Source organism: Musa acuminata, chromosome BXJ1-5, assembly GCF_036884655.1.
Source record: "Musa acuminata AAA Group cultivar baxijiao chromosome BXJ1-5, Cavendish_Baxijiao_AAA, whole genome shotgun sequence".
Taxonomy (NCBI): domain Eukaryota; kingdom Viridiplantae; phylum Streptophyta; class Magnoliopsida; order Zingiberales; family Musaceae; genus Musa; species Musa acuminata.
The window spans coordinates 1,716,261-1,733,318 of record NC_088331.1 but is presented as its reverse complement, the minus strand read 5'-3'; the positions used below and the strand labels follow the sequence as shown (position 1 = coordinate 1,733,318).

The window sequence follows — 17,058 nt, the reverse complement described above, 5'->3', positions numbered from 1 at the left end:
AAATTAAAAAACATGATCTTTCATTCTACGTGTGTCAAATCGGATTCTCATTCCTAAAACTCGAAATATAAGACTCTAATTGTAATTGCTACTATTGAATAGATCCTTCCTCCCTTACCCTTTCCCTTTAAATCAGACGAGAGGATCTCTCGCTATAGAAAAATGCTAAAACATAATTATTACAGGATTCTAGAGCCGAACCGAGGAACGTCTTTGCTTTACTGAGGTTCCTACACAAGAGGTCGACATCGAGAGAGTTCTCGAACCGAGGAACGTTTTTGTTTCACTGAGGTTCCTGCACAAAAGGTTAACATCGAGAGAGTTCTCGACTCAAACCCCTCCGATGAAAAAATCAATAGTAATAGGAATTTTTTCCTTTTCCCTTTTCATGTTTAGAGGTAGTCTTTTATACTTGGTCAATTAATGGCAAAAGATTAATGGCTTCTTATGTGATCCGGCTCATTTATATCGATAATATCTCTTTCCTTATTAGTGGAGGATGATCATACTGATATCATTTGACGTATACCTGAAAAAAACAATAATAATTACCAACGTCCAAAGGGAGAGATGTATTTTTTTATTAGGGATTAATGCTTCCGATTCATCGTCAGAAATTAACGCTCGCCAATAAAAAGGAAGGGAGATAGATTCGTCATCGAGGGTTGATGCTCAACGTGTAACCTTCCAAAATTGTGGTTGACAGAGGGAAAAGATCGCTTCCCCACTTCTCAGCCACAGGGCACGGGAGACACGTGGGCCTTTCCGCCTCGGTTACCGTTGAGATGAGATTGGATCCCCGGGTGAGTTAGCCTGCCAAAACTGACGTCATTTTATTCCCCTGTGTGTTTCAGTATACGTATGTACTTGGACAGCCTCATCTTTATCCTCTCGCTCGATCGCTCGAAGATGTCGATCTGGTTGAACATCTTCTACCCGCCGCCACCGTCGGCGTTCGTCGCGGCCATGTCCGTGATCAGCTGCGCCTCCCTCGCCTACTCCGGCCTCTCCGAGGTCCGGGGCAGGCACCTCCAGTACTCCAAGTTCTGGAACACCGGCCGGCCATCCGACGACGCCCGGCGGGCCTGCATCTCCAGCCGCGCGGGGATGCTGCTCCTCTACACGCCCGCGCTCGCGTCGGCGGCCGCCTCCTTCTGCGTGCTGGCCGGCGAGAGGAGCCTGCTGCTCGGCCTAGCCCTGCTGCTCCATTTCTTCAAGAGAGACTTCGAGGTCTGCACCATCTCGTCCCTCATCGATTGTTTCGGATCTTACGTAAATCATAGGCAGATTAGAAGATCGAAGCTTTGAATCGCTACACAGTAATCAGCACGACATATCATCATATAAGTGATAGGGGTAATAATGGCGACATGACGTGCCACGACGTCAGCCATACCTATATGACGCTCTGCCCCAAAAGAGAGCAATAATGCCGATGGGATGTGCGCTGACGTCACCCACTCTCAGACAACAATCCCATCGTTGTCTGACCCGGCACGCTTGACCGAGGCAGAGGAGGACGACGATCGATGCTCGCCCATACCCTGCGGCAGTTCGGTTCTCGACGCAACGCCATCGGTAATGTCAGACGCCATCAGAGGTACGGTCCTGCTCCTGCAAGCATGCACATCAAGTAATACTAAACTGCCCTATAAATACCCCCGAGTTCTAAACGACGGGGGGAGGACACTTCTTGACTAGCAAACTCCTTCCACACCATCTGACTTGATCGTCGGAGGGGTCGGGCAGAGCTTCCGACCCGACCTGTGTGCAGGTACAAGGGCGAAGTTGCATCTTCCCAGCGCCGCGGAAAAGCTTCACTCCACACGCATCGTCCCGCCCGGACCATCGCAACCGACCACCCCGACTGTCCCGAGGAACGCCGCGCAAGATCCCCGCGCATTCGGACCCGAACTAAGCCGCGTCGGCCTTGAGGCAACGGCATAAGGTTGTTTACACTAACATTTTGGCGCTAGAAGGAGGGCCCGAATGTCGAGCGATCAGCAGATCCACTCTGGCGAACCCGCAGCCATGGGGTCGCGTCAGGTCAACACCCCAGAAGAACATCCCCTGCGTGATGAACCCCGAGACGAACGCCCTGCCATGACATCGGAGCGCTACTGGCGGCTGTTCAACGACCCGGGTTTGTCGCCACCCGACGCCCCCGTCGGCCCGTCGGCCCGCCGCCTGTGTCGCCCGAAGCGACAGTGAGGTTCACCATTTCTGCACGAAAAAACCGAACTCGGTCAGAACACCAAAAAACATGAAGACCCGCCACTACCTTATTTAAGGCATACCTCGAGGCACCGGGCTAAGACTCGCCTCGACCAACCACTCCTCGGACATACTCCGGATGACTTTTGAGGCTGGGAGGATTTCTTTAAGCCTCCGGAGCTCTCAGCGCTCCACGTCGTCCAAGGCTGGGGTAGCATTGTCTATCACGCGCGTCGCCCACCGGACCCCGAACCCCCAGTCCTCTGAGCGGCTGACGAAAAAGAAGTGCTCCTTCCACCCCTTATTACTGGAAGGGGCCCCGCTAACTCGAAAGCCCGCTCGGGCGGACAGATAGTAGCCCCCTGACCCCTTGGAAAGAGGAAAGCAAGAAAGGAAGAGGGACAGGGTCGGGGTGATATTGGCATAGTGGCACTCCCCCAATAACGCCACGATGTAGCGCAAAGAGTTGGGCGCCATCTGAGACGGTGAGATGCGCCACCGTGAAATGCAAGAGGTTATGAGGGGATGCAGGGGGAGGCGTAGCCCGGCCTCAAAAGCATCAATGGTGAGGGTGAAACCCCTTGGAATTGGATCGTACGATCGTTGGCCGAGCTCAGGAGCAAGGAGAACAAACTCCTCCGGGATGTCGTAGAGATCCCGGAGGCGATTGAGCAACGACTCGCTCACAGTTGAGTCGAGGTCGTGTTGTCACGGACAAACTTCTAAACAAGGTGTTTGATGTAATGCTTATGTATGTCCGTGTCGTTTGGCATGTTCATGCCTTGTACAGAATGTAAAGGGGCGGCCGAAGGCTTAATAGTCCCATTTTTAGTTGGGTTGGTGGCCTCTTTAGGCTTGTAAATAAAGGTTGTGTCATGTAGACACGTGCGAGAGCTTTTCGGTCTGTAATGGACCATTTTACCCTTTGTTGTGCCACTGTTCAGAGCTTGTAAAGTCTGTTTGTATTTTGCATTGTCTATAAAGTATTTTTCGGACATGTCTGCTTGTGGATCCCGATTGAGGCGTTCTTTTTAACCCGTTCTCTCTTTGGTTGGTCCTAAGGGACAATGGGAGGCTTCGGGGAGGCTGACCTTTGCGGACGGACATGCAAGGGTGCCGCACGACTTAGGCAACTCCAGCTAAATCCGTGTCATATGGTATCAGAGCGGGACAAGCACTCATAGAAACACTTGACATGCAAACGTGGGGGACCTAGCGGGGCTGCATGGAGGGCAGTCAGCAACGCGCGACCGTTTGAGGGAAAACGGGCATGGAGATGTAGGGAAAAGAGTCGCTCAGAGGAGCGGGCATCTAACATTGGCATTCAGAGGAATGGCCAACCCTTCGCGCGAGAGGCACCACGAGAACAGGCAAGCTTGGAAGAATGCGGAGCGCACAAAGGTTGGGATGGCTGAGTTTAAGCTTCGGCTCAACGTTGACAAATTTACTTGATGGTGCTCAAGGCAAGCGAGGCGCTTGGCAAAAGGACGAGACCATGCAAAGTGGAATGAGTTGCTCAGCGACCGAAAGAGTTGTGCAAAGCTCACAGAGGTGAGGGGAATTGCTAACTCGAAGAATTCGGTACTCATGCATGGGCTTGTATGCGGACGATGGATTGTTCGTGGCCATCCCAAGGCGGTCGAGACTCGGCGCCATGGAGCATTGAAACTTTCTCTTCGGCATGCGAAGGATACGTCCGGAGGAGGCTGAAGTGTGCAATGAGTTCAGCATGTTGCTAGGCCTCGAGGGGTGCAGCGGTGGCTGTATTGACGTGGAGGCGCAATCTAGCAAGTGCGTTTGCAAGAGGCAAAACAATGCACAATTTGTTCAGCAGATCGGAGTAGTCCAAGGGGATGGTGATCTCCGAAACGACGAGAGATGTTGCTCCAACGGGACAGTTATCCAGGAGGGATAAGTCTCGGCTCTCCAGAGGGAGAATCATGTGAGACGGACTTCACATGTTGAGGAAGAGTACCTCAACAAACAACAACTCCACGAAGCTCGATGGACTGAGCAAGCGACGAGGAGTTGTCGCATGATCTCGCTCGAGAGAATGCATTGGTGGATGCATTGCGAGATCAAGTGGGGGAGCGACCTAAAGCAACTTAAATGAAGGCACACTTGGAGTCGATGTAGAGATCGGACTCAAGGGAGGGCTGACCCGTGGAATGGTGGGCGCAAGGGCCACCATCGACTCAATGCAAAAACGAGGAGCGGAGCAACTTGGGTGTAACTTGGCGAAGTACCCAAGCCGCATGAAGGGAGCCAGCAGAGAAGTTGGAACATGGAGCAGAGGCACAGTGCTTTCCTTAGACAGAGGTCAAGGACATGAACTATTGTAGAGGCAAGAGTAGGATCATGTTGTTCCATGGGTCCTCCATTCTGACGGAGTGGACTCATCTTGCACGGTGCCAAAGACGAAGGGAGCTTTTGGGCACATGCACCTTATCTCGGAGGAGCATTTGATGGAGGAACTAAGGCGACTCAATTTGCGGAGGCGAAGTTGGGTTCAGAAGGCCTTAGCATGGGGCAAGAGGACGCAGAGGCGGGTACTCTTGAAGAATATGCCACAGTGTTGCCATTCAAGTTGCTATGAAGGAAGCAGTGCGCAGCGGAGATTGTGCTGGTAGGGGCAGAGGCCCAGGATCCAGACAATGGTGCACAAATTACAGTGAAGTCGGTGGACTTCGGGAGCTACTAGGCGACGGACTGTCCTAGAGCAGTGCTTCATCTAGGTGTGACCCAAGAGTGGGTGGATGAAGGTCGATTGCCAAAGGAGCGTACAAAATCGAAGGTGGAGGTGACCCTGCGATGTATTGGCAGAGGCCACACATGGAGGGTTCACAATTCGAGTTTATTCCACAAGGATCAGAATGCAATGGAGATGTCACCAGGAGGCGACATGGTGCAGCGGATCGTGGTGGAACAGTTCGTGGCAATGCGACACACACGACATAGTCCCGGGAGGGACTGGATCATATGGAGGTATGATCGGGAGATACTGGAAGCTCCACTTTGGTGAACAACACGACGGCAAGAAGGGCTATGGATTCAAGGAGTGAAGGCCATGGTACCGCAGAGGCGGGTCTTTCGTGCGTGCATCGAATTTTGCTTCGGATGAAAGCCTTGGTCATCAACATATGGGGGCTGGGTTCCACCAAGGGAAAAGTTCGAATGCAAGTACCAGTGAGTCCCATGGGAGGGACTTGATCATGCAGAGGTATGATCGAAGCAGCTGGAGAGTTGGACTGCTCCAGAGCTCATATTCGCTTAAGGGAGCCCGACAAGTCAGAGGACAAGGTCGAGTAAGCGGACGTTGCTACCAAGGAAGCTAAGGAGAACAGAATCGGTGCAAACTCTACAACGTGATGGCAGAGGCCATGCATGAGAGTTGCAGTCTGTCTTTCCATCGACCAAACGGACTGCTTGGAGAACACAGAGGTGTTGAAGCAAGGGGTCGAAAGGGGCGAGGAAGCGACGATGAGTCCAGAGGGACTTAGCTACCCAAAATCAAGCAATCAGTTAGAATGGAGGTGGACTCAGAGGAGTGCCACGGAGACATCTCTACTGATTGTGAAGAAAAGAGATGCAGATGCGAGGCAACGGATAGTAGGGCCATGGGCATGGCAGTGCCATGGTACCGCAGAGGCGGGACTTCCGTGCAAGTCATTGATCCCTTGCTCTCATGGAGGGAGAGCGCTTGGTCGTGAAAGGGGCCGAGGAGGTGGAGAATGCAGAGGCAATCTTCAAGTACCGAAACAAGGCTGAAGGGCAGAGGCCGAAGAACTTCGTAAGACCGGTGTCAACAAGTTTCTCATCAAGATAGTCGTAAGTGAAGGACTTCGGGTCATGCAAGAGTGCACGACCAAGGAACGAAGCAAGCAGTACGTGGTGTTGTACCTTTGCTACTCAGTGGAGTAGGCGGCAGGGTTGATGGAGAAGACGGTACAATCCCAGAGACGACCTCATCTATCAGAGAATTACTCCAAGTTAGGGTGAAAACTTCCTGCATTCCAGAAGTTCAATGGCATTGAGAAGGTGAATCACAGTAGCTAACTCAACGCAAGGAGTGCAAACACTTCAAGTGCTTCAGAAGTGTGAGCAAAGAGCAGGCGAAGACCAGTAACCAGCTCGATGCATGAAGTACAACCTCGAGGAGGCGGGCGAAGTCAAGTAACCTTTGCCTTCTCAACTCTTAAGAGAATGGGCGAAACCGAGTACCCCAGTTCTCTTATCTATCTAGCAGAGGAGCTCTGCACAAGTTCAAAGACCCTTCGAAGATAATGGAAGACAATAGTTGTCAAATCCTCACCAACGGTGATCAGTGCTACTGAGAGTAGATTGTCCGCTTCATTTCCCATCGAAATGCCAATCGAAAACGGAAGTGATGCGAACCTACTTGGATGTGACAACTAACTGAAAGAAGAGTCAATGAGCAGATTTTGTGGAGGAAGGACCTAAAACTTCAGAAGTTTGCGAGACGATGCTCGTTAAAGCTCCAACAAGCATCCACCCAGTTCGAGCAGCATGTGGAATTTATGAGAGATTGGCGCAGCAAGGATGGTCTTTTCCTTCATCTGGGAGATCCGCAGGAATCAATGAGGATCAACACAACTCAGCCAACCCCACACCAGAGTCAGAGTCATTGGCGAGTTTAAGCAGCATGGCGGATCAAAGGTTCGACTACTCAAAAACAGCAGCGGAGAGCAACTGGGAGCCAGGAGGCGCATTGCAGCTGGAGCAGAAGATTGAAGACTCAGCAAAGGCGAAGAGTTGCAATGTTCACAAAGGCTTCGACGAGGATGTCGAAGGGATAAGTGGGGGAGAATGTCACGGACAAACTTCTAAACAAGGTGTTTGATGTAATGCTTATGTATGTCCGTGTCGTTTGGCATGTTCATGCCTTGTACAGAATGTAAAGGGGCGGCCGAAGGCTTAATAGTCCCATTTTTAGTTGGGTTGGTGGCTTCTTTAGGCTTATAAATAAATGTTGTGTCATGTAGACACGTGCGAGAGCTTTTCGGTCTGTAATGGACCATTTTACCCTTTGTTGTGCCACTGTTCAGAGCTTGTAAAGTCTGTTTGTATTTTGCATTGTCTATAAAGTGTTTTTCGGACATGTCTGCTTGTGGATCCCGATTGAGGCGTTCTTTTTAACCCGTTCTCTCTTTGGTTGGTCCTAAGGGACAATGGGAGGTTTCGGGGAGGCTGACCTTTGTGGACGGACATGCAAGGGTGCCGCACGACTTAGGCAACTCCAGCTAAGTCCGTGTCAGTGTTGCCACATTAGGGCTTCGAGGGCCCGGGCCGCTTTTTCGTCGGGTGACGAATTAGGATTCGACACAACCACCGTTTTTCCGGCTTTAGCCGAAGAAGAGGACGAAGAGGAGGAAGAAGACACCATCCTTACTGACCTTTAGTGAGAAGAGAAGAATGATCGACGCAAACGAAACAATGGAGTCCGAAGCAGCGGAGTAAAAACATATGGGGAGACCCTCAGGGGGCTTGCCCCACGCTACTTATAAACAGGCCACATCCCGCCAAAACGGTGACCCTTCCTCTCCAGAAGTGCGCTGCGAGGACGAAAACGTCACTTCGCCATAAATGCAGCCTGACGTGGCAGCCAACTGCAGCACGGTGCGAAGTACGGAGGCGCTAATCATATCAGCCTCGAAAGCCGACGACTCTCAAAAGGGGCGGCCCCTTAAGCTTCTCCAGGAAAAAAATAACCTGGCCGCCCGCGCCCGCGCGGGGTTGAACGATCGATCGCTAACCAAAACAAAGGTGCTCTTCGGCTGCATATTGCCCGAGGCCACCTCCTCGGCCACATGCCGCCCGAAGCCACCTCCTCGGCACGGCCTGCCTACCCGAGGCCACCTCCTCGGTCGCATGGTGCCCGAGACCACACCTGCGCGGCCTGCCCGCCCGCGTCGTGCTACTCGGCCGCTTGTTGCCCGAGACCACACCTACGCGGCCCGTCCGCGTCGTGCTACTCGGTCGCTTGTTGCCCGAGACCACACCTGCGCGGCTTGCCCGCCTGCGTCGTGCCACTCGGCCGCATGATCTCCGAGACCACGCCTGCGCGGCCAGCCCACCTACGTCGTGCTCCTCGAATCATGTCCCCGAGACACACCTGCGCGGCCAGCCCGCCTGCGTCGTGCTCCTCGGCTTCATGCCCTCGAGACACACCTACGCGGTCAGCCCGCCTGGGTCGTGCTCCTTGGCTCCATGCTTCTCGAGACACACCTGCGCGGTCAGCCCGCCTGCGTCGTGCTCCTCGGCCCTATGCTCCCCGAGACACACCTACGCGGTCAGCCCGCCTGCATCGTGCTCCTCGGCCCTACGCTCCCCGAGACACACCTACGCGGTCAGCCCGCCTGCGTCGTGCTCCTCAGCCCTATGCTCCCCGAGACAGACCTGCGCGGTCAGCCCGCCTGCGTCGTGCTCCTCGGCCCTACGCTCCCCGAGACACCCCTGCGCAGTCAGCCCGCCTACGTCGTGCTCCTGGAAACCACCTCCCTCGCCGCGGCCTAGCCGCCCAAGACGTGCTCAACCTCATGTCGCCCGAGGCTACGGTGGCGCCAAAGGACAAAGCCATGCCTCAGACTCTCCCCAATAGCAAATAACCGACGCATAGCTTCTTCTGGGGGGGGGAATATGATAGGGGTAATAATAGCGACATGACGTGCCACAACGTCAGCCATACCTATATGACGCTCTGCCCCAAAAGGGGGCAATAATGCCGACGGGATGTGCGCTGACGTCACCCACTCTCAGACAACAATCCCATCGTCGTCTGACCCGGCACGCTTGACCGAGGCAGAGGAGGACGACGACCGATGCTCGCCCATACCCTGCGGCAGTTCAGTTCTCGACGTAACGCCATCGGTAATGTCAGACGCCATCAGAAGTACGGTCCTGCTCCTGCAAGCAGGCACATCAGGTAATACTAAACTGCCCTATAAATACCCCCGAGTTCTAAACGACGGGGGGAGGACACTTCTTGACTAGCAAACTCCTTCCACACCATCTGACTTGATCGTCGGAGGGGTCGGGCCGAGCTTCCGACCCGACCTGTGTGCAAGTACAAGGGCGAAGTTGCATCTTCCCAACGCCGCGGAAAAGCTTCACTCCACACGCATCGTCCCGCCCGGACCATCGCAACCGGCAACCCAGGCTGTCCCGAGGAACGCCGCGCAAGATCCCCGCGAATTCGGACCCGAACCAAGCCGCGTCGGCCCCGAGGCCACGGCATAAGGTTGTTTACACTAACAATAAGAGGATTTGATCTCATGTTGTATTACCATTTCGACCATAGGCAAAACAAAAGCATCTACTTTTCATGATCAAATAGATTTCTATTTCTTTTCTTCGTTAGGAGATAATGGTGTTAATCAAAATCAATCTTCGTGTGCATTAAATTTGAGGATACGAAGAAGAAAGACATAGGAAGGTGCACAAGCCATATATGTAATTGACCTTGTCACCCAATTAAATCTTAGGATGACATTAATTATAAATATTTATGTAACACCTATTCTTGGATTGAACTTGCATCATACAATCTTGTTTTGTTTACAAGTCAAAGTCTAAATTAACTTGCTCATGAGACACAGGATGTTAAAACAAGTCCTTTCCTAAGGACCAACGATTATCCAATTAAATAAATCTTAAGAAGAACGATAGTAAAATTCGCTCCTTTGCGACTTGGGTGATAAAGTGCGAAGTATGAAATAACTTCTTGGGCTCCGAGGTCAATCTGTATGAACATCGAGTCCAAATGAGTCTCCTGACCTGATCCTGATCCCTTTGACACTCAAGTCAGTCACGATGATAAGATAAACTTAGTGAATAATCATTGACATTGATTTCTAAGGTTCGATGAGCTTTCTATAGCAGGTTTAGCATATGTTAGGCCATCACAGTGTCAAGCCCAATACTTGCTTATCGGTATCTTGATACCTACAAAAGTCTGTTTAACTACTGCTAAAAATCAAGGTATAAGTCAAACTTAATTCTAGAGTGAGATTTCTGAGATGATTTAGCTTGATTGCTTTGGCCTCATATATCTGAATCTTACATCTCGTATTAGTATCTTTTCACTTCCTTACAAAGAGCTATGATGCCATGCTTCACTAATAATACCAGTCTCTTCGATATGGAAAATTAATCGATTGTGTTCTATCTGCTTCTCGTTCTCCAGGTTTTGTTCATTCACCGATACAGCGGGAATATGATGCTCGACTCAACTATTCCGATCTCCTTGAGTTACTTTCTGAGCACGGTGTGCATGATCTACGCTCAATACCTTACCCAGGGCGTGCCGGAACCAGCGGTGGATCTGAAATATGCCGGGGTGGTCATTTTCCTGGTAGGAATCGTAGGCAACTTGTACCACCACTGCCTCCTATCAAAACTCAGGGAGAAGGGTGACAAACGATACAAAATCCCAAAGGGAGGTCTTTTCGGACTGGTGATCTGCCCGCATTATCTTTTCGAGATAATTGGTTTCATCGGAGTATCGCTCATCTCCCAAACGGTGTATGCCTTCTCCTTCACGACGGGCACAGTGTTCTACTTGATGGGTAGGAGTTACGCCACCAGGAGATGGTACCTCTCCAAATTCCAGGATTTCCCTAAAGAAGTCAAGGCATTGATTCCCTACATTTACTAGTGAGGCATCGATGCGGTTCTCGGGCTCGCTCGATCAAATTCAATGAGATGCAGTGTTGAATTCGAACTAGCGTACTGGTGGCTTCATCTTGATTGCGAGCTTCATCTTGTGATTCGATCCTACAAAAGGTTGGAATTTATGGTTGTCTACGGTGTGCAAACCAGAGACTGTTTAGTGTTCCATTGCAAACAGGACGTTCAAGTAAATCTTGAGCATGGCAAATCATGTAATGTTACTTTGAAGAAGCCTAAGAACCCTAAATATTGGATCGGCATCAGAGAGACAGATGATGAGTCTCTAAACTATTGATGACAGGAAAGAGAAAACGAGGGAAATGGCATGGCAAATACCTGAGGTAAAGATCCAGAGGACGATATGACGAAACCCGCAACAGAGATGGAGAGGGAGAGAGGCGGTGAGGTTTTGAGAAAAGCGGGGGAAGGGGAGAAGCACGGAAAAGATTGGAAGTTTTGGGAACAACGTGGGTCCCGCGAGAACCGGCGGCAAAATCGTCGCATAGTTGTTGGCCGATCGAAATCCAAAAGATCGGTGGTGACGTATATCACACGTAGACGCCTCATGCAAATTCCTTAAAAAAAAAAAAAACTTTAATTTTTTTTTCTAAATCACTTTCGAAGAAGACATAATCAGTTTGACATAATCCAAAATCATATATACGAAGAATTATTTGAAGTGACATCAAGGTAAAAACTTAAGCTCATGATGTGTCACTTACACAAAGACTAAGATTAAGAGAGATTTTTTTGACCTAGTCCCTCTAATGTCAAAGTTAACAATCCAAAGTGTACAAGTACAAATGTGATTGATCGAAAAAGATATATTTGATAGAAACTTTTATATTTGATTATAAATTAATAAAATATTTCTGCATAGTCTTTAATCGCCTCTAATAGTTTCTCCTTAGCCTCTAGTCCATGTGGGTGATAAGGGAGGGGAGGGGAATAACATATAATCACTTGCCTTAGACTCTTGTCCATATGGGTAAACTTTATAACCCCTATTCCTTTTTCTTTTATTCCCATTGAGCAATCTATATTTTCTAAAAGATGATGTTCATCTCGTTGGTCGTTACCTCCATCATATCATGTTTGCCTCCATCCCTCATCACCATTCATCGTCGTCACCCATCGTCCATCACCTCCATGTCCACGTGGTTATCTCTGCCCCATCACCCTCAACGGCCAATTACACACTCTCTCTCATCTACCACTATGTCCTACCTTTGCTCTATTGTTCTTGTCGACAACCTTAACAAAGGAAAAGGCACCGATCATGATATTGCTTCCCTCTTCTATTGCATGGCCTATCATGTCAGACATTGCTTGTGCCTCCTTCCTGAGATGCTCTACTCCTTTGATTGAGTAGTGGCGAGGGATGAAAGTATAAGGGGATGCTCTTTTAGCATGAGAGACATAGAATAAAAGAGACAGAAAAGATGGCCCATAACACCCTCCCGACGAGGCCATGGGCAAAATGAGAGTGAGGGTGAAGGTGACAGATAAAAGCATGATGATAACAGTGGATGAGGATACAATAACAATGATAGATGAGGGTGTCATGATAGTATTGGACGAGAGTACGAAGATAATAATAGACAAGAAGCAAAGTGGTGAGGTGAAGGCTATAGATAATTTTATCTTTTAGAACATAAGAAATTCTTTATGAGAAAAAAAGAAATTAAAAGAAGCTTGCTATTTAGAGTTTTTTTTTACTATTCATGAACCTTAAGAAATAATAAAATAATATTTTAATATTTGTAGCCCTATTAATGCCCATATTATCTTTTTTTTCTTCGCACTCTCTATTGCCACGCGTTTCAATGATGCTCCCTTCTTCAACGATTGTTTTATATTTTATGGATACTATCTCGTTTGAAAATTTTTAGTATATTTTTGGTTAACATCAATAGAAAACCTAATTTGTGTGAGTTAAATAAAATATATAAAAATATGAACTATAAAAAAAAAACTTTAATGTTTGAAAGTATATTAATCTTGACTAGAGTTTTTACTAATAATTAATTTATATAAGTACATAAACGTATATATATATATATTATATATATATATATATATATATATATATAGAACGTTGTCATTTCCTGCTGGCCTTCCGCATCATTTGAAGCCGGAGCCACCGACAAGAGCGACCACCGTTTCTTTCTACTGCAAAGATTGTACTGAAGGTGGGGCCCCTTTCGTCCCACCGCTGTCGAGAGGCAGGTGCGTTACCGAGGAGGCTGAATCGGGCACAGAGAAATGGGCACCTAATTAGAACCACAAAGATCACATCACAATAAAAGCACACAGGGTTCACAGCACTAATCTTAAAGACCACAATAACTCCCACCGGCCGTCGGCCATCGGCCATCGGCCACAGCATCCTAGTGGAAACATGCGGTCCATCATTGATAGTTTGCTGGACTATGTATGATACATCGTACGTGAATGTGCTTCCACTGTGAAGATGTTGTTGTTCTATGACAAAATTGGATGAGCATTTCTACAAGGAATCAAGTTTTAGTGCGATGGTGTTCCAGAGCGATCGTATTCTGATCAATCATTAAAACCGAGGAATCATCATTCCATGAATTCCAATCGATAATTACTCGCAAGACCAAGACTGCAACCCACCACGTCCAAAAGGTAGCAAGCAGGTGTGGAACCCCCAACAGTGGTATATGCCACGCCAACCAAACACTGTATGTAATAAGACATGCCTTATCGCCCCTCTCTTTACATCTTGTCTTCCTCCTAATTTAATACTAAGCTCAGCGCGGAGAGCCACCGACACCGACACACCCCCGTTTCGCCTCCGTCGTTACCTAACAAACCACAGAAACCTATACCCCCCTCGTTTACCTGTCCTTTATTGGATAAACGATGTCAGCGACATGTGGGTCCCTCTTTCACATCGAATCACTAGACGGGTAGCAGAGACTGGTGACGCATTTAATGAGAATCAGAATTAAGGGTGAAGGAGAAAAGAAAGCTGACCGACTACTTACACCCACCCACGAAGCCCACCTGGTGCTTCCAGGGTAGACCCCACGCACCCTGTCGTAGGCATCCGACTGCGACCAGCCATCTCGGCAGGCCATACGTCGCCGTCCCACCAGCCCTCGTGTTCATACGCATTTTTATTTACGGCACTATTTGTAAGCTGCTCTTCCCACTTAGAACAAGAAAAATTAGCAGATATTAGTTGAGAATAAACGATCTGAATTAGATGTTTAAACCCAACGCAGACAAATTAATGTTGATAATTAGTAATTAGTACATTATATATATGTGTAATTAAAGTGAAAGAATACTACTCTAATGACACAAATCGCATAACTTAACAACCAAACAAAGGAAGCGAGCCGGTGGAGTTACGACGTCGTTGAGGTCAGAAGCAACGCCGACAGCTCATCTTCCTGTAAAAGGACGTCTTCTGCACCTGCGCAGCGTGGGACCAATTTACCACTTAGTCCACCGTACGTACCGGAAAAGGGCCATCGTTGTGAGGGTATTAGTGACTTTTCGTAAGCGCTAGAGTTACCGCGGTTGGGTTAAAGATCACGGGAACTCACCCAACCCGGCGGGTCCCGCCATGACCAGCCTGTCGTAGGGCGTCTACTTTGCCTTCGGTGCTCTCTCCTTCTCCCCAACTCCCTCAGAAGCCCCCTTCATCCCTCCCCCCTCCTCTCTTCTCTCCTTTCTCCACCAAACACAGGAAGCAAAGGAGGACGGAAGGCCACACGAAGAGACTCGCCGCGGTTTCCTCCCTTACCGGCGTCGCCATGGATCGTCCCTCCCTCGGCGGCGCTACTGCGCTACTCCTCCTCCTCCTTGCCTTCGGGGTCGTCTCTGCCTCGTCGTCGTCGCCATCCTCCAAGGCATTGATAGAATCCGACGCCTCTGTGGCCACATTGGCCACCGCGTCCTCCGGCGGGCAGATCAACTCCAACTCGGTGCTCGTCGCCCTCCTCGACTCGCACTACACGGAGCTGGCGGAGCTGGTGGAGAAGGCCCTGCTGCTCCCCTCCCTGGAGGCGGCCGTTGGCCGCCACAACCTCACCATCTTTGCCCCCCGCAACGAGGCGCTGGAGCGCGACCTCGACCCCGAGTTCAAGCGCTTCCTCCTCGAGCCCCGCAACCTGCGCTCACTCCAGACGCTCCTTCTCTACCACGTCGTCCCGGCCCGGATCCCTTCTGATGCGTGGCCCCAGTCTCGCCACCCTACACTCGCCGGCGACCACCTCCACCTCTCCTCCTCCTCCTCCTCCGATGGATCGACCGCCGGAGGTGAGAAGAAGGTCGGCCACGCGGCTGTGTTGTACCCGGACGCGGTGGTGCGCCCGGACGGTGTGATCCACGGCATCGAGCGCCTGCTCGTGCCTCGATGCGTGCAGGAGGACTTCAACCGCCGGCGAAGCCTCGCGGCCATCTCCGCCGTGCTCCCCACCGGCGCGCCGGAGGTGGACCCCCGCACCCACCGCCTCAAGAAGCCGGCGCCGCCCGTCCCAGCCGGCGCCCCTCCCGTGCTCCCGATCTACGACGCCATGGCTCCCGGCCCGTCCCTGGCGCCCGCCCCCGCCCCCGGCCCGGGCCACGGCAAGCACTGGTTCGACGGGGAGAGCCAGGTGAAGGACTTCATCCAGACCCTGCTCCTCTACGGCGGCTACAACGAGTTTGCGGACATACTGGTGAACCTGACGTCCATGGCAACGGAAATGGGGCGGCTAGTGTCCGAGGGCTACGTGCTGACCGTCCTGGCGCCTAACGACGACGCCATGGCGCGACTGACGGCGGACCAGCTGAGCGAGCCGGGGGCGCCGGAGGCCATCATGTACTACCACCTGATCCCGGAATACCAGACGGAGGAGAGCATGTACAACGCGGTGCGGCGGTTCGGGAAGGTGCGCTATGACACGCTGCGGGTGCCACACAAGGTGATGGCGCGTGAGGCTGACGGCTCTGTCAAGTTCGGCGCCGCCGAGGGCTCCGCCTACCTATTCGACCCCGACATCTACACCGATGGCCGCATCTCCGTCCAGGGTATAGACGCCGTGCTCTTCCCGCCAGACGAGGAGGTGCCGCCGGCCTCACCCCTCTCTCCCGCCGCCCGCAAGGCCGAGATCACCCAGGTCAAGGGGAAGGCCAAGCTCAAAGCCAAGCTCAGGAGAGGTAACAATTATTCCTCTTTTATTCTTTTGGTCCTCCAAAACATCAACTTTTCTTGTCTCATTACTGTTATTATTACTATTACTGTTGATTAGAAGCTTAATTATTCTTCATATATATAAATATATATAATGTGGTAATTAGAGTTAGGCACTGTCGGTGGAGTTCACGCCCTCGTGATGGTGGACGACTTCATGTTTCTTACATATCTTCTCTTCTTCTTTATTGATTGATGTTAATACATATATGCATGCTATATTTATTTTAATGCGAATGGGTGGATTTGTGACCATAAAATGTTTTCTCTTTATTATTTTGGGATCAAATTTGTGTTTGAAGTAGACCTCTTAACGTCTCTAAAGAAAATGACAACATGACCTAACTGTGTTGGTAGGAACAATTGATTAATTCATATACCTTGGTGTGCTATATTACCATTGACATGATTCTGTGCTGATTGGATGCAGGGAAATTGTTAGAAGTTGGGTGCAGTTTGCTTGGGGTGTTGGGTCAACGCAATCGCTTTACCACCTGCCAATAGAGAGACTGAGAGAGAGAAAGGGAAATGAGACAAAGACAAGATAAGAAACCAAATGTTACCACCTGCCCTCCTTTTTCTCTGGGTAAGAATAATGATGATGATGATGATGGTAGGAGGGGAGGGGATGAATTGAGTTGTTGTAATGTTGATACTAGTGTAAGAACATGTATAGGAAACCTTTTCTTTTCTTTTGTTTTATGTTGTTGTTGTTGTCAGTATCATCCATAATTTGTTTGGATACAAAGTCAATTTGCAATAATGTCTTCGAAGACTTCTGTGCTTGCTCTCTCTCTCTCTCTCTATATATATATATTATGTATATTGTTCAAGGATGAGTGGTTATTGTGTGGATCATGGCTTACAGCATTAGCTTCTATCCTATTTCCATGACACTGTAAAATATTTGTATGCATCTTTGTTCCTACTGTCTTTGATTGATT

The 17,058-nt window shown here is 50.0% G+C and overlaps 2 protein-coding genes across 2 annotated transcripts; both read left to right on the top strand.

The window, feature by feature from the left end:
• The first annotated feature begins 836 nt into the window (after positions 1–836).
• Positions 837–11,162, top strand: LOC135672930 (steroid 5-alpha-reductase DET2-like). Its single transcript, XM_065181432.1, has 2 exons — positions 837–1,230; positions 10,418–11,162. Exons 1-2 carry the CDS (start codon positions 862–864, stop codon positions 10,886–10,888), a joined length of 840 nt encoding a protein of 279 aa, XP_065037504.1. The 5' UTR covers positions 837–861; the 3' UTR covers positions 10,889–11,162.
• A 3,391-nt stretch (positions 11,163–14,553) lies between these two features.
• Positions 14,554–16,947, top strand: LOC135672929 (fasciclin-like arabinogalactan protein 16). The gene is made up of 2 exons (XM_065181431.1): positions 14,554–16,080; positions 16,545–16,947. Exons 1-2 carry the CDS (start codon positions 14,694–14,696, stop codon positions 16,616–16,618), a joined length of 1,461 nt encoding a protein of 486 aa, XP_065037503.1. The 5' UTR covers positions 14,554–14,693; the 3' UTR covers positions 16,619–16,947.
• Positions 16,948–17,058: the final 111 nt, after the last annotated feature.